The sequence below is a fragment of the Teleopsis dalmanni genome, chromosome X, assembly GCF_002237135.1.
Source record: "Teleopsis dalmanni isolate 2A chromosome X, ASM223713v2, whole genome shotgun sequence".
Taxonomy (NCBI): domain Eukaryota; kingdom Metazoa; phylum Arthropoda; class Insecta; order Diptera; family Diopsidae; genus Teleopsis; species Teleopsis dalmanni.
The window spans coordinates 50,627,786-50,650,428 of record NC_051848.1 but is presented as its reverse complement, the minus strand read 5'-3'; the positions used below and the strand labels follow the sequence as shown (position 1 = coordinate 50,650,428).

The 22,643-nt window shown below is 29.7% G+C and overlaps 2 protein-coding genes across 3 annotated transcripts; one reads left to right on the top strand and one right to left on the bottom strand.

Moving 5' to 3' along the window:
- Window positions 1-13,202: 13,202 nt before the first annotated feature.
- Window positions 13,203-20,662, bottom strand: LOC119689988 (nuclear transcription factor Y subunit beta-like). 2 transcript variants are annotated; one of them, XM_038104955.1, is made up of 4 exons: window positions 20,501-20,653; window positions 14,795-15,108; window positions 14,660-14,729; window positions 13,203-14,154 (listed from the first exon to the last, which is right to left on the bottom strand). In XM_038104955.1, exons 1-4 carry the CDS (start codon window positions 20,571-20,573, stop codon window positions 13,610-13,612), a joined length of 1,002 nt encoding a protein of 333 aa, XP_037960883.1. In that variant the 5' UTR covers window positions 20,574-20,653; the 3' UTR covers window positions 13,203-13,609. The 2 variants fall into 2 exon arrangements, with proteins under 2 accessions (XP_037960883.1, XP_037960884.1); XM_038104956.1 differs by having other exon boundaries at window positions 14,061-14,239; window positions 20,501-20,662.
- Window positions 16,991-17,776, top strand: LOC119689989. Its single transcript, XM_038104957.1, has 2 exons — window positions 16,991-17,144; window positions 17,203-17,776. The coding sequence occupies exons 1-2, from the start codon at window positions 17,127-17,129 to the stop codon at window positions 17,653-17,655; spliced, it is 471 nt and encodes a 156-aa protein (XP_037960885.1). The 5' UTR covers window positions 16,991-17,126; the 3' UTR covers window positions 17,656-17,776.
- Window positions 20,663-22,643: the final 1,981 nt, after the last annotated feature.

Here is a 22,643-nt window from a genome sequence, read left to right as displayed (position 1 = left end):
TTTTACATATAGATTTTACCATAACCCAGTTAATAGTTGAGAACTTCGACAGCAATATAGTTGAGTATTGAATATAGACCAGTTTTATTACGAAAGCCAATGAAATATTCTTATTGCATATCACACATTTCTGACGACTCGGTGCATTCCTTTATCCAAAAGGACAGACTCCAAAAGTTACTTCGAAAAAAACACACAATCAGCTCATACTGAACCAAATTCTTATCCGAAATTCGAAAAAGTTAATTCCTTAATTAGTCAATTAGTTTCATATTGTATGTATTGATATTTCTCTTGTATAGAAATTCAAGAAGTTACTCCGAAAATAAAGCAATTACGTGGTACTGAAACAAATTCTCATCCGAATTTCGAAGAAGTCATTCATTAATTTGTCAATTAATTTGATAATTAATGTATGTATTAATAATTCTCTTGTGTAGAAATTCAAGAAGTTACTTCGAAAATAAAACAATTACCTGGTACTGAAACAAATTCTTGTCCGATATTCGAAAAAGTTAATTCCTTAATTAGTCAATTAGTTTGATATTGTATGTATTGATATTTCTCTTGTCTAGAAATTCAAGGTTACTCCGAAAATAAAACAATTACCTGGTACTGAAACAAATTCTTATCCGAAATTCGAAGAACTTAATTCCTTAATTAGTCAATTAATTTGATTTTGTGTGTATTGATATTTCTCTTGTGTAGAAATTCAAGAAGTTACTTCGAAAATAAAACAATTACCTGGTCCTGAAATAAATTCTTATCCGAAATTCGAAGAAGTTAATTCCTTAATTAGTCAATTAGTTTGATATGCTATATATGTTATTGATAACTCTTTTGTCCAGATTAGAATATACGACTGTTGTTCTGCTGATTAAAACTAACTACTGGTATTGTTGGCATTACTCAGTTGGGAGTGTCGAGTAAGGTTACAGAATATAAACTCGTCCACTTTGGTGTTGGTTTATGTTGGTGTAATTACAGAGCTTATTATACTCGTTATGCTTATTATATTCTTTAATTGCATTTATAAGGTATGCCATTCATCATTTTTTTTTTAATTTTCAAGTTATAGTACTTCTATAACTTTGCTTCTATCAAAGGTATTTAAAACGATTGCTTTATGAAAAGGCAATGGATGTTTTATATGAGATGTTTGGTCCTTACCCATAAGCGGAAAAGTCGTTAGAAAAGGTTCTCCCTATTAATATTAGAATTAACATAATTTTAATACTTGACAGAGCCAACATGTGACAAGCAGTTACCAAATAAACCAATTGACAGTCATTACCCGATAAATATAAGTGCCAAGTAATGTCCTTTAATGGACAGCACTTTTTTTTAAATTCTTTAATAAATGGAATATGGAGAAAACTGTGATATCATGTGTTAAGAATTATTATTTCTGATACTTCTTCAAATGTAGGCTGGACCAAACTGCAATATTAAAATTACTAACCAATCTTGGAAAATATGTGTATAATACTTATATTCAATGGTGCTTCTTAAGTTGCATGGTTCCATAAATGCTAATTAATTTATATTGACTTATAGAATTTTTTTTTTTTTATAAAACAATCCTTCATCCCTCTTAAAGAATAACCACCTTGCGCATTGCAGCAAGGCATAATAATAGCAGACATATCGATCGATGGTATTTGGCATTGCATTACACAACCACCGAAAGTAGTAAATATTATAATTTTAATACTTTTTTCATTCAATATTTTAATATATTTTTTTTTTTAATATTTAATATTCAATGTCATATTCTTTAAATATTAGTTTTTAGTATATATTTGATATATTATTACCTTATGAGTAAGTCGCTCCTGATCGTCACTATTTTGTTTTTGTTAACTTAATATATAACTCTCCATTATATTAAAATTTTTTTTTTTTTAGTTTATAAAAATTGTGTGAACATTTTTTTGAAATAAATTAATAGATAACCTTGAACCCGCAAACAACTACCCCTCCGTTTCTTATTTACCAATAAACAAAATTTGACATTTGGCAAAAGGACTGCCAACCCTTAAAAATCCTTAGGAGTAGCAACTGTGACAGTTGAAAGTATACTCTATTTTTGTAATATCGTACAACACTGTAAATATGTATTCATCTACATCAATTTTTACATTTATTTTAGGCATGTATATATAACTTTAATGGTTGCATTATATTAGGCCTCTTTATAATTTGTGCAATTCGTCGAATTGTCGAATTTGTTTTTTGACATCGAATTAACAATTATAAACCGATTTTTTTTTGGACATGTGTCGAATTGCTTTGAAAACATTAACACTTGCAATCAGCTGTTTTTTAGAGATTTTATTGATGCACCTTATATAATAGGTCTATTCCACGAGTTACTTGTAGTAAAACTCAAATAAAGCACAAGTAAAGTACAAACTAACAGCGTAACACAAATAAAGTGCCAAAATACGCTCTTTAAGCACGGTGCAGACTATCATTATTCGTGTGTCATACAAGTTGCGCTCTCTCTTCCTTAAATTTATTCTAGCGACTGAACTTGAACAACTCACTGTAAAATCTATGAGTAAAGTCTGTTTAGCATGTTCAAATTTCGACAGGGATGTTACGCTCTCTCAGATGCTCTCATTTACTTGAAAATTTGTTTACTACGAGTACCTCATGGAGCAGATCTAATGATTTGTGCTAGGTGCCAATTTTTAATACCACCACATCAACATTATTTGGTGTTATAATCATACTGAGACTTATCAAAAATCTTCGTCCTATTTAAGCACAGATTTATTTAAGCACAAAACATAGAATTATGTTCTATGTTTTGTTTTATAAATATTTATTTATTTTTTACTTGTCCACGATGAAATAACATATTAAGAACCCTAGAATTATTCTATTAGACTCAAGTAAACATTTTGGAAAAATTTGTTTTGACATATCGCAAGAAATTATAAAAAGTTATAATGATGAATTTAATTGATAACAAATTTGGCAACTCTATTTTGTTTCACCAATACCGGCTTCTTATTATTCTGTGTCCTGCAGGTTCAGACTATTTTGCTACGTTGGTGGAGATGTCCTATGGCTGTATTAGTTAACTCGTTTGAGCAAATGTCGTGTTACACATCAAACTTGATTGTCTATTTGATGCGTCGAACTGTAAAATATCAACCAAGCCTCTTCTGTAACACCAAATTTGCAGGTATGTCATGCAGACTGATGCCAATCGGAATATATTGATTTGTGGACAATTAAGCAATTTCAGACTGTTGTCGATATTTATACAAAATTTATTTTGATTCAAACAGTTGAACTGAAAACATTAAAGCGTAGCACTTATGTTAAAAATACTTTATACATAGAAAATAATAATTATTTTATTATAAATTATACTAAGAAAGTACCATTTCATTATTAGTTCGCCTATTTCATTATTAATTATCGAAAATAAAATGGAACAGAAACATGATATAGTAACGACATTCGGCCGCTGTGAAGTGTGGCAAAAAAAAAGTCTCTTGTTAAAGTCTCTAATTTGTACGCAAAACAAAAACACTACTGTCTTGCTCTAACAGACTTGTTATAAAGTCTCTAATCATCGAATAGAGTCCGTTCATCTATCAAAATCAGTTAGAAAACATTTATTTAAAAATTAAAAAAAAATTTCGAAAAATTTATTAAAATATGACTAATGAGTAATCAAGAGAAAGACAGACATTAAAATACTGAGGGCTTATTATTTAGACAACAAATATACATAAGCCTAATAGTACATTCACACTACCTCATTTAGACATTTGTTCACTTATATTAATCGGTGAACGTTCACATTATAATGAGCTCATTTATGCAGCTGATAGAGCTTTTATAAACTTTTATAAACTTCACCTAATAATATTTACACATATAAATTAAATATATAATTGACATATTAAACCATTTGTATACATTTTTTATATATCAATTGAATATGTAATTTAATTAATAAAAACAATGACTTATTAAGGTCGTGTGCGAGTTAGGCTAAGTTGCGTTCTAAATGAGGGAAATTCTAAGTTGTGTCGATAATGTATTGATGTGTCGATACGTGTTGATAAATGGCAAAATGTGTGCAGTGCAAAAAATCCCAAAAAATCTCCCATTTGGTTTAGCATCAACTTAGCCTAATTCGCACACGTCCTAAATGCTTACTTCCTCGATGCTGTTGTTTACTGCTCAGCTGTTTTTTCTTTACATTTTATATATATAATATATGACACATATTTTTCTGATTTCCCTTGTGGGAAATCTATTTTTAAAGGTTGCATTCGTAATTTTTCGCCTTAAATGAGCTGATTTAATGGTAATGAGCTCATTTATATCAAAGCACTTAGTATGGTAATCCATCCACATTAGTTACTATAACCCGTCTAAATAAAACAGTGTGAATGTGCTATAAGATTGGAAACAAATGTGAGGATAAAGGAAGTGGAAAAACAACATTTAAACAATCTATATTCTGTTAGAAAGGTATACTTCGTCCTTCAAGTTGAAACTGCTTGTCTTACAAATTACTAAAATGATTATAATCATTAGGTGTATTTGACACTCTGAAGTTCGCCAAAAAACAAGTACCTTGCTAAAGTGTCTAGAAACACTTTCTATGCAAAACAATAACTCTAGTGCCTTGCTCTAACAGATTAGTTATGAAGTCGCTAAGGGTCTAAGAGACTGCAGACAAATATTGGATATTTGATAAATTATCCAATAATTTAACAAATATTTCAGTAATCTAGTAGTAATTAATTGGTTATTGTGGAACCATAATATATCAATAAAAAAGGTTTAGCAAGAGATTTATTGTTTTTTATCGCTATTCAGAGCGATCGGATATACCTATTATTAACTAAAATAGCTTCAGACATTTTCCCAATATATTAGAAAACCGCAAGAAAACTGTAAAATAGAAATATTTAATAAAAATATATTTGAAATATTTCAATGGACTATATAGCTATGTATTCATAAATTATTTATAAAGTTTTTAAAAAATTAATAATGTCTTCTCAGTCTAAACATACTCGTATTTCAATGCTTTTAGTCTAACCGTCGGTACATTTGGATAATATGTTACTGAACATATCATAAAATTTAATTTTCGCCGTATCATTAAAGTCACTAAAAAATAAAAAGAGGAATATAATAATCTAGTAGATAAAGGCGTTTATAAAAATAATCACATTCCAACTACTTTCTTTAAATCTCTACAACATCAATTCATATATGTATAGAATATACAGTCAAACCTCTCTAAAACGAAGTCGTTGGTGCCTACAAAAAACTTCGTTATAGAGAGGTCTTCGTTATAAAGAGGTTGAACAAGATTTTATTTGTTTGAATCTTTTTTTTTTTGCATTTGACTGAGAAATATTTACTTATATATTTTGAAAATATATTTAATTCATATTTATTTATATATATATACATGACATTAAAAACATTGATTGTATATTGATAAGCCTATAATTTTAGTTTGTTTAGACATTTTTACTTTTTCCTTATTAAGGAACTTCGTTATAGAGAGGAATTCGCTATAGAGAGGTTCGTTGTAGAGAGGTTTGACTGTATGTGTAGAAAAGCATTACAATCATAATTTTTTCAAAAATATGTTGAAAGACTTAAGTGAAATAGTTATATACGTTTCATGCGAAGAATTATCAAAGACACTTTCTATATCTAGTAAGACACATTGCTGTTTTCCTGTTTTCTATGCTGTCCTGAAACATAATAGCTAGTTAATAAAGACCAGTCTCAGGGGAGTACCGAACTCTTTATGCATATTAACATTGATGCAGTGGAATATAAGCCTTGCGGGGATATAAATCCTGACTTAGTTATTTGTTACCTTTTTTGGTATTTTATGTACAAATGACATCAGATAAATTTGGCGAAGAGATATGGAGTGAAGAAATATTTTCTTTTTCACATTCGATATGAAAATAACGATTGTCCTTCTTCATAACACGGTATGTACTTAAGTGCAATACTGAACTTGAAAAGACCTACCCAGTCTGTTAGTATGTTCCGCCCCTACCCATTTTATAGAGGAACCTGGACAATGAAAACGTAGACTGGCTTTTTCATTTTCACCCTTTGAGAAGCTATCATTATCTTCACCTTTATTGAAGCTGCCAATACCTTCACCCTTATTGAAGCTGCTGCCATCTTCATTCTAAGTGAAGCTGTTATCATGTTTATTGAGGCTTGTAAAGCATATAGTACTCCCTTTTGCTAACACTTTATAGAATTCTGATAACTCTATATTGTTGTTAATACTTTCACAAAAATTTCTGTAGCTTTTACTTGTCGCATCAGCAATCTCTTTGTGTTACTAGGCCAGACTTTCGCAAAATTTTTTATGTTCGAATACAAATATGTAATATTATCAGATTTTGCCTACAAGTAAAAAATTTGTATGTGTTAGTCGTAAAGTGTGAGTGTGTACAAAAAGCTTTCCAAAAGTCAAGACAATATAGGCGCAGAATTAACGTTCTTCTATATTTAAAACCGTCGTCAGTTCTTTTTGACCTATTAAATCAAAAATTTAATAGCAAACATTGGTTTTCAGTTTGTTTGTTTGCATTACTCCACCAACAGACGTTCCTAGTGGAACTAATTTTACTTATCGAACAACTCATGGGCTTATCATATGCATCAATAAAAGTTTTTTTGACGCTTTCTACCATGGTTTATACATGGATTTCATTACATTTTCTTCTAATTTTACTAAAATTAGGTTGATTTTCAAATTTCAGTATTTATCCCTATCTGTTATTCTTGGGTTCCTTAAAAGTTATTATGCCTACTATTGTTATACCTACAATTTCAAACCTTGCTATTCTATGAGCGAAAATAAAAGGTTCAGTGGATAAAAACCAGTTTCTCATTCGCTTGTCCCGATTATTTCCTATATATTAAGATATATCAAAGACCTCCTTAGATGAGCTAGTAACAAATATTGGTTCATCATCAAGATTTTCAAATTCATAATAATAATATATTTATAATAATAACATAATAAATTTTGGATTGTGTGATCAATTAAAGAAGTTTAGGACTGTAATCTCACTATCTCGATAAGTAAGATATCTCGAAGCAACAACATATAGCATAATGAAAAAATGTGCCCAAAATATTACAACTCACAATAATCAAAATTATAAATAAATAATAAAATAATAAAGAGGTTCTTCGAAAAATAGTGAACTACAACAACAAAAATTCATTTTTATATTATTTTATTTAATTGAATTTTTTGGCTGACCATACAGCTGTTTCGAGTATTGCCAAATATTCATCATCAGTGGTCTTAGAAATAATTTCTGTATTTAATTATTCGTAAATAATTTTTTTGAGACTGCAAGCATCAACTGCTGCCCTGATTCAACTCCTGCCCTGTTAAATTTGAAGCTCAGAGTCAGCGCTGCTTAATCAACTGACCCAAAGCCGTACTTAACTTTTATGTTCGCACATTTTTCTGGAGTTTTGTTAGTTTGCTGTGAAAAAAATTATACAAAAGAAAAAATATCAGTTCTGAGTACCAAACACCCTTGAACACTTCCAGAGCGTCTAAAGATGTAACATAACAAAACCTAATGATATCTGAAGCATCTATAATTGATTGACTTTTCTACGACATTGTTTAGATATTTTATAACCGGATTTAAATCTAATACAATTTATATCTAATTAATATATATATATATAGCTTAGCTATATACATTGCTTTTTTAAAATTTTTTGTTGTTATTATATAAAAATAATTAATAAAGAGGTTTTCCGAATAGTAGTGAACTACAACAAAAATTTATTTTATATTAATTTAATTAATTGAATTTTTGGCTGACCATACAGCTGTTTCGAGTATTGCCAAATACTCATTATCAGTGGTCTTAGAAATAATTCTTGTATTTAATTATTTGTATATAATTTTTTTAAGACTGCAAGCACCAATGATTAAACTCCTGCCCTGTTAAATTTGAAGATCAGAGTCAGCGCTCCTTAACCAAATGACCCAAAGCCGTACTTAACTTTTATGTTCATACATTTTTCTGGAGTTTTGTTAATTTGCTGTTAGAACGGAATCATATGTTCTTCTATTTGTAGAGTACACAGATATATTATAGGTATATAAGCGTTGCTTCAGGAACGTTTACTTACATATTTATTTAATTTCATCACAGCCGAAATAAAAAACAAATTATAAACAAAAATAAACAACTCGATTTTTATAATTCAATTTTATTCAATCTCACGAGAATTTCTTTTACATACATTTATATAAAATTTAATTATTAATTTTAACAAATAAAAACATAGCAACAATAAGTCGTTTAAGAGAATTACATATTATTTAATGTATACATATTTATGTATATATTATATATATATATATAGAAATCGTAAAATACATGTCAATGGAAAATTATTTATTTATATATATATATATATATCGGTAGGTAAACTAAGTCATTTGATCACTATATTATTTTAATTTGTTTATACAATGACAACTCTCATAACGGACACTCCTATTAAATGGATACCGCTTTTAAACACTATGCACTCTTATTCAAAAGACACCGCTGTTCAACAGACAGTACTAATAAATGGAAACAGCTGTTAACCTCACGCCCCTGTTAAACAGACATACCTGTTAAAAAGGCCAAAAATTTTTCTAAAGCATGGTTTCTTATTGTTGAAAATGAAAAGATTGTACTCAGAAATATTTAATCATAACGACACAAATTGTTTTTGCATTTTTGCTGATTTTGGTGCTGATAGCTAGCACTTTTGCTCGGTGTGAGTGCAGCTTAGAGTGAATAAGTTGCCTCATAAAAAATCAGGCGATGTGTTATTTAAACGATAGGTTTATATTCTTGTTGTATTCTTTATATTTTTATTCTTGTTAAGTCAGGGTCAGGGCTTCGAACTGGTTTCGAACCGAAAACCGAAAAAAATCAATAATTTTGTCGGAGCGAAAACCGCAACCGAACCGACATATTTTTTTTTTATTTTGAACCGGAACGAAAAGAATTCAGGTCCAGAACCGAACCGAAAGAAACCGTTATTTGTAACGAAGTGAAAACCGAAACCGCACCCATATATTTTTTTTTGCACCGTAACGGAAAAAATTCAGGTCTTCGAATCGGAACCGAGCCGAAAAAAAACCGTTGCTTTTGTCGGAGCGAAACCCGAACCGATATATTTTTTTTGTTTTTGAACCGGAATCGAAAAAACTCCGGTTCGAAGGCCTGCTTTAAATTTACGTCAACTAATTTAGTCTTTACCAGATACTTTCAGGTTTTCCGGTTTTGTAAGTCACCTCCCTTATTGAATAGAGTGTCCGTTTAAGATACTTTTCATTGTACAAAAAAAACATGAATAAAAAAATGTTAGTAGAAGGACAAATGCATATAATAGATATTAATTGTTATTGTACGTTTTTTTGAGTTTTGACTATGCAGTACTTATAGGCTTAATTAAACAAAATTATCCAAAAAATTAAAAAATAGCTTTGTATATCGGCGATATTGAATTAAAGCGCTGTTTTAGATTTTCAGATATTTTTGTACTCTTAAGCCTATAAACACTAAATAAATAATTATTATTTTTCGTTAAATAAAAAATATTTAAAAAAAAATTTATATATGAAAAAATATTGTAAAGAATTAATATCTAAATAAAAGTGTTAAAATGAAAATAAAATGAATATTAAAAATCAAAATCAATTTAAATTCATGACTGAAATAAAATCATATAACCATTAATACATAAAAATTTTGTTTTAAAGTTAAAAAAAAAATATCAGCATTATTAAAAATAATTACATGAAATAGTTTAAACTATTAGTTACATTATTTGTAATTTATCTTAGAATAACTTAATTTAGACTAATTATATTTGATTCAATTAGAGCTATTAAATCGATTACTACAATTTTACTTAAATTAAAAAGTTTGACCATAATTTAGGTAATAAAAATCATAAATGGTATTCACGATATCTAGTAATGAGCTCGGTAATCGATTAATATCGTAACAATGCAAAGTGCCAACAACAAAATACAAGTACCTGAAATGAATACTATTGTTACCGTTTTGCACTGTTACTATATTACTCGATTACCGAGTTTGTTACTCGAGATCGTGAATGCCACTATTGTAACGAGTACTAAAGCAATTTACACTACTTTTTTTTATTTGACTTTTTTTTCATAATTTCTTTAATAATATTTTTTTAATATTAAGTTAAACTCTACCTTTAAAAGTATTATACATTTTTAGTTTTAAAACAGAGCAGAGAGAAAGTAATATAAAATTTGGCAATTTATTTTAATAAAAACTTACAAATATTGCACAGCTAAATGCGGTACGAGTAAAGATAATTCATTTTACTGCACACTTACAAATGAGTATTGGTAATATACAATTAATTACTATAATACTAGCATAATGTAGCCTGAAAACGGGAGAAGTGTAAAGTTTGTACAGAAAACCAATTCTGTTGACTAGGACGGATTAGACAGAATTTCTTTTTTTTATTATGCAAGCAACAGAAAATTAGACAATGATCTCAAAAATTGGTATTAAGAAGTATTGTACTAAGAACAAAAATTTCTTAGCCCTACTTTGAATGTATGCTAGTGAAATAATCACATGAATCCAATCCAACCATCCAACTAATCAAGAATTGCCCAATATCACATTAAACTCCCAAATCTAAGTTACACTAAGAAAATACACAATCGAGCCGATACTATATTATATCATAGAAATTTTTTTTACAGTATTTCTAATCCAATATATATGATATAAACGATTTAAACAAAGTTATGTAAATCAGTAGAAATATACCAATTTTAGTATATTAAAATCTTATTTAATTATTATATATATGACAAATTTCTCTATACAGAAACGTAATGATAGACCCGCCGCCATCCTGCTTTCCTAAAGATCATCCTGATTAATTCAACTTATACTCCGTGATATTTGGTAAATAAGCCCTGGCTACTTATTCAGAGGCCCCCTATAATAATTTCCAAACCATAATATATTTCATTACAGTATGTTTATATAAAATAATTTGTAATGTGATGTTTTTAGTCTTTACGATTCTAAAACTAATTGTTAGGCTTTAGTTTAAAACGAGTCAATAAAGACATATTGTTAAACAAAAAAAGAAAAAAAAATTATTTTAGCTTCGTTTGAAACTTTCAATTGGAAGGAGTAACCGAAATATGCGATGAAAAAGTAGAGGTCCTGACGTAAAGTGAAAAGAGTATGGCTTTAAATGCCAACATAAAAGAGACCCTACCTGAAGTGATGCAAAAGCAATTCTGGGGGGAAAACTACTTAGCTTAGTCCATGTACTACATAATAGGTTTAGTAAAAAGAAATCCATTATTTTTGCATGAAATTGTACACTTATTTAACATAGAATGATATGTTTTAGGTCAAATATGCGTCGTTTGAAGATAATTTCATTATGCCTCTCGCATAGAAGGCCTTGGCCCTTACTTACTTAGTTGGCTTTTACAGACTTCTTCAGTCCTTCTTAACCGCGTCGAGTAGCCTTCGCCAGCCAGCCCGACTAGTTGCTTGCTATCGCCAGTTGGTAGTACCGAGCGCCCCTCGATCCTTCTACTCTACCTCGTTTTCCACTTGCGGATACCGAACCAAACCTTTCTAGCTAAAGCACTTTCTTTCATTCGCACGATATGAAGAAGCCATATAGTGTACATAATATGTTGTATATCTCTACATATGTTTCGGCAAATTCGCCTTTACATTCATCAGGAGAATTTCTATTGCCCAAAATAGACCGTTTCTGTACGATTGTTTCCTTCAGACAGTACAGATATAATTGTTGACAGTACAGTTCCGAGTTAAAAGCTTTGCCATAGGGGAGCAGCTAATAGTAGTAGATTGCCTGCCAATCCCATCAAACACACAGCAAAACCTTTCTGGCCGTCAATCCCTGCTTGGCCACCGTTTTAGCTGGCTAAACGTGATTCGGCCACGATCGTTTTCGTTTGACGTTGTCGTAAATGCTTTGTGATTCACTTTTCATCATCAGGCACCAACCCCTTCAGAAATGGACCGATTTTGTTGCGTTTCCGCAGCGATTCGCAGCTGCAAATTCGGTCCAATAAGTTTTTTTTGCGTTTACTCACACCCATACATCGAGCTTCTTTTTATATCAAGTCTTATTGAAATGGTTTCAAACGGCTTTTTGTGGAATCTTTCAGTCATCCAGTGCGTCTGCCGGTGCATCTTTGACATCGAAATTACCGGAACAAAATCAGCGAAGCCAAAATTGCGCATAATTGACTATTACAGTTGATACTGTCAGGAACATAAACACTATTCTTATTGTCAGCTGCCGAGCTTGCGCCTGACGTTTTCGCCTTTATCAAAGAAAGCCAGCAAAATATGACATATTTTTTCGTACGAAACCTCATCTTTCTAACGCCATCTAGCGTTACCAGATCGGATTTCTTTTTACTACACCTAATATTAATAAGATAAGGCTTCAAGCACACCATTCCGACCATCTCTATATTGCAAAAAAAAATACAATATTATTATTAAAGAGGTTTTTCGAATAGTAGTGAACTACAACAACAAAAATCAATTTTATATTATTTTAATTAATTGAATTTTTGGCTGACCATACAGCTGTTTCGTGTATTGCCAAATATCCATTATCAGTGGTCTTAGAAATAAATTCTGTATTTAATTATTCGTATATAATTTTTTGAGACTGCAAATACCAGAAATCGAACTCGTGCCCTGCCAAATTTCAAGCTCAGAGTCAGTGCACCTTAACCAACTGACCCAAAGCCGTACTTGACTTTTATGTTTGCACATTTTTCTGGAGTTTTTGTTAATTTGCTGTAAAAGTTATATTAACAAATTTACTAGGTGTGTTTATATTAGAACGAAATCATAAATTAGCTGTAGAATAATTGAATTAATTAATTATATTCTTTTTAGTTTTAGTTGTTAAATTTCAATACTATTCTGTTTGTATTATTATTGTAATAATATTACAAATATTGTTAGAGGATATTAATATTAATATATTAACATTATTATATTACAATATTAATATTAATTGCAATAATATTACAATTAATATTACAATAGTATACAACACATTTTGCTAATAATACAATACTGTTACTTTTTTCCAAATTCAAATTCTTAAGTATTGTAAAGATATTTACCAGAAATCAAAGCATTTTTTCTGTTGTTTGTATATGCATTACAAACTTCTCTACTCCCTTGTCTAAGTAACTACTACTGCAGTCATTTGTTACAATCTCCTGACTATTTGCATTAAAGCTTCAATGGTGCACCCTTAAAACAGTTACCTCAACCGAAATCTTATAAAAAGACTCAATTAACAAACTATATACGTTGAAAAAAAATTAACTAAAATATATCTACAAACAATAAGTTATAATATACATACAGTTCCCACTAATATAAAACTGTTATTTATAACAATAAATATTACTTTTATAAATAAATCTAAATACTTTAACTTGCACAATTGTTGAGTTCCTCTAAATATGCATGAAATTGTTGCTAGTATTTGACAGCAGCTGGTGTTGCTGTTGCTGCTGCTGCTGTGTTTGTTGCTGGTGTGTTGGGATAATATGAGTTGGTATATTGTCAGCATCAAAGAATACCATATGTGTTTCTGGTGTCAGCAACTCGGCATTAACAGCACTTGCCACATCGTTATTCAATGTTGTCAAATGGGACATTTGCGGACGTGTTGAGAGTCTTGCAGAGCGACGTAACGTCATGGCTGCATTGTCCACACTGTTCGTTGTTGGACCAGCGACGGTCATTGTTGTCGTTGGCGTTATGGTTATGCTTTGAGTTTGTGTAACTTGAATAGTCGTTCCACTACTGTGCATATGTTGTGGATTGTAACTGGTGGAGCTCGTTGCGCATGCTTGCATGCTGGTTACATGGCTGTCAGTTATAGCCGCTGCATTGCTGGTTACTGTTGGTAATGTTGTATAAACAACTCCACTAACGGTTTGACTGCTGTCGTTGTTGGTATTATTGTTGTTGTTGTTATTGTTGCTTCCATTCGTTGCTGTAGAAATTAGGGGGATTGGAGTTTTTTTTTTCGTTTAATTTACAACTTTTTAAGCAAATAATTTATAAAATTTTGTTGTTGCCTAATTTGAATTAAAAGTTTAAAAATCAGAAAGTTGTAAAAGAAAACTAAATAAATAATTTATATATTAAAATGAAATAATAATAAATTGTGTTGATTTTGGGTTTCGGTTTTGGTTTGGGTTTGGGCTTGGGCTTGGGTTGAGTTTGGTTATGAGTGACGTTGTTGTTGATGTAGGTTTGCTTATTAGAAATGTCTAATATTTAGTGCTTGAAATGTTGCTGGATCACTGATTTTGGATATGTTAATATTATTTTTGTGTTGTGCGTTATTTGTGAGTGTTATTACTTCAATTTACGACTGTTGTTTTAATTGCTGTTATATACATAAATAAATGTGCACAAATATATATGTTTGTATAGGGTTGGAGTTATTTAAAGAAAAAATTTTGTCTTGTGAACAACATATTTTCAGGGCTTACGAATCTCACTCGAGGAATCATCTTGAAGTATAGTTTCATTGTGATATAGGTTACGATCAGATTTCGTTGACTGTAAAATAAAAGATTGTTCAACTCAAATTGTTTATTTAAAATATATAATATATAATATTTTACCTCTCGAAATTTGTGCAAGTATTCTGATAACGGAGTAACATAATTATCAAATCCTAGATTGGCAAATGCATACAATAAATCATCTCCATTCACAGTTTTCCGATTCTCTGCTATACTTCGTTCAATAGCCTCTGATGTTATAAATGAAATAAATTCCGAAACACATTCTTGTATGCATTCACGGGCGTCTTTCGCAATTTTACCATTTTCTGGTACCGGAACTTTCATTATTTTTATTATATTACATATAGGCAGAAAACGATCCTGCTCCCTTAACATAAAACTTGAGCCACTCTGTTTGTTGTCAGAATCATCTAGAATTAAAAAGTTTTTTTACTTTTAATTTTACGAATAATAATAAATGATCCCGATGATCAGATCTTAAGTATTATAACGAGACTAAGTTAGTTAGTTGTGGTGGAGGGAGAGCTCAGTCCTCCTCAATTAACTAAGAAAACCGTTTTGAATCCATAAAAACCTTGTAATAGTGGGTAGTAGATAGAAGATTCAACTAAAATCAGCCAGAGACATTTATAAAGGCAAGAATCGAGTCAATGCTAAAGACCATACAAAAATATAGAAATCTTTGACCCAACACAAAGTTCATTTACTCTGGGTTTTCGGTCGTTGTGATATTTTCGACAATTGCAAGGCAGACGAGCTTGTCAGACGGTGTGGTTCACGTTATCACTCGTAAAATATAAAAAATCTGGAAATATCGTTAACATCACGCAAATTTTTGTTGAGTTCTTTCTGTGCTGAACTATTTGGTTTTAGGAGATCGTTTTGCCAAAAACTCAACCATGGTATTCGCTCCATTTAACATACCATGAAACTTCTGGGTATTGTTTGAGCTCAAGAACCTGTTTCGAGAACACCGTTTCGATACTATGTAGGGCTATAAAAACGAATAGCCACGCACTTTGAAGATTGAACAAGAACGTTGCTATAAGTGTGTTGAATCAAAAAGATTTTGTGCTTCGTCGAATTTTCATTGTTTGCAAAGAATGTAAAGTTGTATTATGTATAGGGCTCTTACTTTTACAAATCGGATACCTCTTTGATCTCGTCATCTCCGATTTGGCTGAAATCTTTATATGAGCTCCTTTCATAAAATAAGAAAACCCGTATAAAATATTGTAATTTTTTTCCTAGGAGATATGGACCCATTGAGTTTTGAGAATTTGCATTGTAGACACATTTTCAAATGGCCATATCTCAGGCTATATAAATGATAGAAATATGTCACGTTTTAAAGACAAATGATTGAACTATATTTACTATATATTTACAGCGTACTATATTTACATTGAATAAATTTTCGAAGAATATACTGTAAATATTCCCTTATAATATTTTGAAATATATTTTTGATTTTGATTAATAATAAAATTCTACATAAAACTCAAAAATTTCAGGACAATATTGTCATTAGAAGTACTTTTAAAAAATTTATTTATCCTTCACATCACACCAAACACATACACATGATTTTTCATTAAAAAAAAAAAGAGGAATATGTCTCATAAATTTTTCTTTTTTAGTTTTGATTTAGATTAACAAATAAATTTTATTAAAAAAATAATTATTTTCAGTGAGGCACTGCTCTTAGAAATAATTAAAAAAAATAAATTTATCAGGTGTCCTACACGTCACTCATACGCACCACAACTCCATTAAATCAATGATGATGACGTAAAAGGTATCCGAATTGTAAAAGAATGGCCCATAGAGAATTTGCCCATTATAAAATAATAACTGCGGTTGTAGTTCAGTAAGAACGGATCAACTTAGGTGCGATTAGAGAAACATTCTGAACAGCTACTTACTGTAACTAAATCAATATGTTATTATCTCTCACACTAACTATTGAATTTTGTTTGCATATTTTAAAGGCTGGAATATTAAAAAAGATTTCCCCAAAAGGATTTGTAAATTTCGAAACAGTTTCGATGACATAGCGATTTTAACTAGCATCTCAGCTTTACCAACTGAGACAACTCAGAACTTTGAATGTGTGTTTTCGAAACCACTATTCAAGCTAATGGACATACACATTATCATAACTTCTACTCAACCAATTTTTACAAAATTGGACACAAAATTTTTAGATCAAGTATTCAAATCTTATAAAAAAACATATAATTCAAATATAAATATAATAATAAATGTATTAAATATATTTTGACTCAATTTAAAGGTACTGTTTTTTTTACAATACAATTAAAAACCGTACATAAAAATTTTAAATTACTGGAAGCACTTTCGGCCAATTTTTGCAGAAACAACAATTTCCTTTATAAGATTATTAAAGGATTTTGTTATATTACAAATGATGGACAATAGACGCGTAATATAAGTTTAAAATTTTATATGCAAAGATTATTAATATGTCATGTATTTCGCAGTTCACAGATGGCGGTGACGTGGATGCCTCTCATATAAATGTAAGAAGACAACCGAATTATTACTATTTGCCAATAGTTGGAGGACGATTTGCCCTCTTCATGTATACGGACGCTGTAATCAAGGTGCAAACAGCATTAGAAGAAAAAATTCGTTTACATCATATACGACTGAGACGCCAAATGCAAATTCCGGACGACGCTTTTGAGCTACTTAATGATTTTAGGGAGATGGACAATCCAAATGCATTCGTTCCATGGGTATTTAAACAGGACTATAGCATAAATAATCGCGTTAAGCAGTTACAGTTTCAAAGGCGTCTTGACTTTTTCGTCAAGAAGTATTACACAGAGAGCTGCGCTGAGCTGAAGCAGATAATTAATTATAGAAAAAAATGTAGCTATTTGACAGTGACATTATTGACCATTATCTGTCTAATTTGGTATATGCTTTGATTGTAGTGCTCGCAACAATAACGTGCTGACTACAATATTTACCTTCTTCTATAGTTAGGATTGGTTTCTGATCATCATAAACCATCTAATATAAAATGTAGTACCTATTATTTAAGCTAAATTATTTAAAATTTACTAATTGCTAATAAATTAATAATTTTTCACTATTTTAATTTTTTTTATTTTTAAATCACACAAAAAAATTCCACTTTAGTTTATTATATGCTTATAATTGAACCAGGTATCACCAAAAGACCTTGTAGTTCTCACTTTTCTTTTTAAATTCCTAATAATAACGACATTTATTCAAGTAAATTATATATCATACTAAGGCTGCCAATAACATTTTTGCTAGAAAATGTCAAATTTAATCTGGTTATACTTGGTGTTGCTTATGCGATCGATTTAAAAGAGGGCCTACGCATATATCTATGCACTTAAACCAGCGAAAAGTGCAAAAGACGTAAGAAAGTATTCTCCAAAGAGTCTTTGAAAACAAATATGCATGAAATTTATCGATTTTACGAAGATCTTCGTCCAGGTCGTCCTTGACAAGACAAACTTATTTTTTTAACTAAAACACGATATTCCATGATTTATTTAATATTTCTATAGTATAAAAGAACCGCATTATTATTCTCTTTTATTCGATCCATTTGGTTTATTAAATGAAATCTTAATCCGTGTCAAGCATCATTTACAACAAGAAAGTCAAGGTAAAATATTTGCTTTAATTTATTTTTACCAAACATAAAACACATACTTCGAGCTTAAAATTATGGAACATGATCAAAGTCAAAATTCGTTAGTCTAAATTCTAAAAACTATCAAAAAAAATCGACCTTCAAGCACTTTCAAAATAATTGCTTTATGGAAATAGTAACGTATGTGAGTATGCTTATAAACACAGAGTTATCAACATTAGATAGATAATATTATGTGGGACTCATCTACAAAATTCAATCATGTAACATTCCTAATTGTTCTGAAAATCCTGAAACCAGGATGGCATTTTAGGTCTATATTGAAGAAAGAACAATTCTTGGAATATGGATATATTACTACCACAATAATTCCATAATGCTTCCATTACCAGCAGCATCATTAGTAGATCACTTGGCAACTAAAAACATAATCAAAAATATAATTCGTACTCTAATGTTGTATAAGCAGTAGGTCTATTGAGTTAAGACCAACACGTTTTATTTTAGGGAAAAAAAGTTTGGTTCTAAGTTTTCTAAGTTTTTTATAGTTTGGTTGCAAGTCTATTTGATATATATTAAACTTTGGGGAACTGCTGCACCTTCAAATATATAGATTAACGAACGTTTCCAATCAAAAACCCTTAGAATAAACTCAAATGCTCCTAGAAATATAATACACCGCGATCTCAACATCCCTGTAGTTATGGATGTTATAAGAAGCCAAGCCAAAAAATCACAAAAACGTATGCAATATCATCCTTATCATTTTGTTAGTAGAATTTTAACAAAAGAAAGAACGTTCATCCATCTCCGCAAAGAGACACCACTGGTACTTTAATCTGTGACCGACTTCAACAAACGAATGTACTACTAAGCACATTCCATTCAAGCCCACAATATTGTGGCTTAAATGATTATTCAAGACCAACAATAATTTTAAGTATATACCCACTTACGCTTAAATATTGTTCATTGTCTATTCTTAAGTGACAGATCGCAATAAAACAAAATAAATTAACAAAACCAAAAAAAAGTTCTTCAATTTTTTTTCTTTGCAGTAGGTAGAAACCATCGAAAACCAGCGTGAGACTTGAACCTACTAAAAGCATTTCTTAGGAGTGAATGGAAAAGATTTCCACAGCATTGAGGAAATTTCATTTTAGCAATCAGGGGAGAGAGATGTGAACGGATAGGTTTAATACCTAGCGAGCTAGGTTCATCTAAGCCAGAAAGCAAAAATTCTTCAATCAATTTTTAGGTATGATAAACAAATAGTCTGCAATGAAGATACAACATTTAGTGTCTGTGCATAATCCCTAATACTTTATGGATGTTTCACTTCTGCATTAATGACATATAGGCGGTAGATACCAGGCAGCCTATCTGGACAAGGCTCACTTAGTATATCTTCTGAAGTTATACAATTTGAATACCAATTGTTTATAATTGTCGTCACGAGTATGTTGGACTTAACAAAACAGAATTTTAAGTAATAGTTTAAATTACAAGCTCTATTTATTCACAAGTTCACAAGAACAGATTTTTTCAAAAAGTATACATATTTACTTCCAAAATAGCATTCGATGTCTCTCACAACCTAAAGCCACATATTAAACAAATATAATATATAGTTTCTGATGATAATTGAATAAAATCAATATATATATATATATATATATATATATATATATATATATATATATCTTATGTTAGTTACATAGACAAAGCCTTTCATGAAATTTTAAGTGGAACACTAAATGAGACACCGATTGTAGTGGCAAAATGCTTACTATTGTAAATATTTTATACACTGAGGTGCTTTTTGATAATCTAGTAAAGCACAGGAAAAAAATTAAACTTGATTTATGAGTAGCAAAATATTTGATTTTGTTTACTGAAGTAGACAATTTTAAACCAAAGACCAAAGAAGCCAGAAAGTCAAGTGCGACCACGACCATTCCTTTGTGCAATATTGCAGCAGCAAATCATAACAATAAAAAATTTCTCTTTCTTCTGAACACGTGTATCTGCTAAAATCACAAGATATAAACATTTTTTTTTTTACTTTTGAATGCACTTATGTATTATCCACCAATTATAAAAAAGAGTCAACTTATGTATTTTTGTTAATTGATATTTACCTCCTGACAAGTCCTCATCTTCACGTAGCATAAATTCATTTATCAATTGTTGCGAGTCACCACTTGAGCTCATATTTTAATATAATTAATACAATTTTAATGTATATTTAATTTTATTAAAATTATATGGAATGCGTATAACTTATTTTATATATCGAAAAACCAAAGAAGATAAAGACAAGAAACTGAGGGTTACTCGAAAAATTGTGTACAAAATTTTCTGGATTATTCAAATATTATTCAAAATTCTGTGTAATGTGGTGAAAATTTGACACAGTACAAAAACAAAAAGCCTAATGCTACACAATGGCGCGTAATGTTTCCCACCCGGTCTTGCTATTTTGCCCAGAAGGTCGCAACTCACCACGATGTTTGCTAAAAAAAGTGCACTTTCTGACAAATTTCGTTGTTTGTTTTGGTTTTTTGACATTAAAAATTCGCCACGACAAAATGCGACAAAGTTGCAATTAAATGCACAATAAAATACTACTAAAAAAAAATAGGGCGAATTGAATTTGAATTACAACAGCATTAAATGCGGTAATTATTTTACAAAAATATACGAATTATTAATTAATTTGAACTTTTTTGGAGATGTAACGGAACTACGTACTTAGATGTTTAAATTTCTAACATATATATATTTATTATCCTAAAGAGGTTTTTTCGAACAATAGTGAACTACAACAATAAAAATTATTTTATATTATTTTAATTAATTGAATTTTTGGCTGACCATACAGCTGTTTCGATTATTGCCAAATACGAGTAATATTTCGACTAATATATATTATCTCTATATTTTTATCTCTATAATTATTTTTATTATTATTCTTATTTTTATTATTATTATTATTTTTGTTATTATTGTCTACATCTCTATATTCTATTTTTTTTTTGTTTTGTATCATAGTACACATTTTAAAGATAGTAATATTATTTCGTATATATTAAGTTATTCTAAATTGCATTTACATAAAATTGTATTTTTCCTAAATAAAATATTTTGGTGGATAAAGCTATCCGGGAACCAAACAACTAAAACTCGGTAACGCTTCAGAAAGCATACCTCTTAGGTGGTGCTAACAATTCTTATATATTTCATATTTCTTTAATTATTCAAAATTTCCTCTCAGTTTTTTTCTTTATCTTGTTTGCAAAAAACAATTAACCATCTCATATAAATAACTCAGACTAAAACAGAAAAATGCCAATTGGCTAATTTGATATGACTTTTTAGTAACGCAGTGTTGCATTTTGTTGTATAATTTTTTAACAAAATACTTACGCATTGAAATACCTTTGTGTATTTACATGTTGTGTATATATGCATATGATTATAATTAATATACATATATATTATATATATTCGTTTTTATGATTAATTTATGTCTCCTAACTCCTAATATAATTAATATATTAAATCATTTGTATATAAATAGTTTTTATATATCCAACACATATTCAATCAATTCAAACAAAGATTTTATTAAATACTTACTTTTTAAGTACGTTTGTTAACAGTTCAGCTGTTTGTTTACATTTCACATATAAAACATATGACAAATAATTAAAATTTTGGTCATTTCCCTTGTGGGGAACTTTTTTTAAGGGTTGCATTCGACATTTGTGGTCTAATTTTAATTTTTCTTGCTTTATTTTTAAGTAACTAAAAAACAACGGAGGCTATTTGTATGGTTAATGAAATTTACTTAGCAATATCAAGTAAATTAACTGGTCTAACGAAGTCAGTGGAAACATACTGTAAAGACCAATTTTATCCTGCGGCTATATTGATAAAAATTTAACTTACACTCTCTTTTTTAAGTAACTCATTTAAGATTTTATTTCCACAAAAAATATGAAAATAAATCTAAAATTTGCACGTTTTACATTCCTAAGAGATAGTTTTAATAGATTCAAGTCTAACAATGTGGTTTTAGATGTTTTCCACCTATCAAAAAAAAAAAAATATGTATATAGAAATAATACATAATGTTATTCGAACATAAAAATCTTGCTTAAGTCTAGGCAGTAAATGCCCAGTAAAGATGTACCATACAGATGCTCTGCGGTATATATAAAGATTGCAGGATAAAACAAGCAGACGTTATACGGTATTGGATAGTGTCGTAACGGTACT

What these genes read in the sequence shown, in the direction of transcription:
- LOC119689988 (XM_038104955.1), bottom strand. Translation starts at nt 20,573, where the DNA reads ATGAGCTCAAGTGGTGACTCGCAACAATTGATAAATGAATTTATGCTA. An exon ending in AGATGAGGACTTGTCAGGAG is followed by an intron (nt 15,109 to 20,500) that starts GTAAATATCAAT and finishes TTTTAATTCTAG; the next exon opens with ATGATTCTGACAACAAACAG. An exon ending in TGATTCCTCGAGTGAGATTC is followed by an intron (nt 14,155 to 14,659) that starts GTAAGCCCTGAA and finishes TAATTTCTACAG; the next exon opens with CAACGAATGGAAGCAACAAT.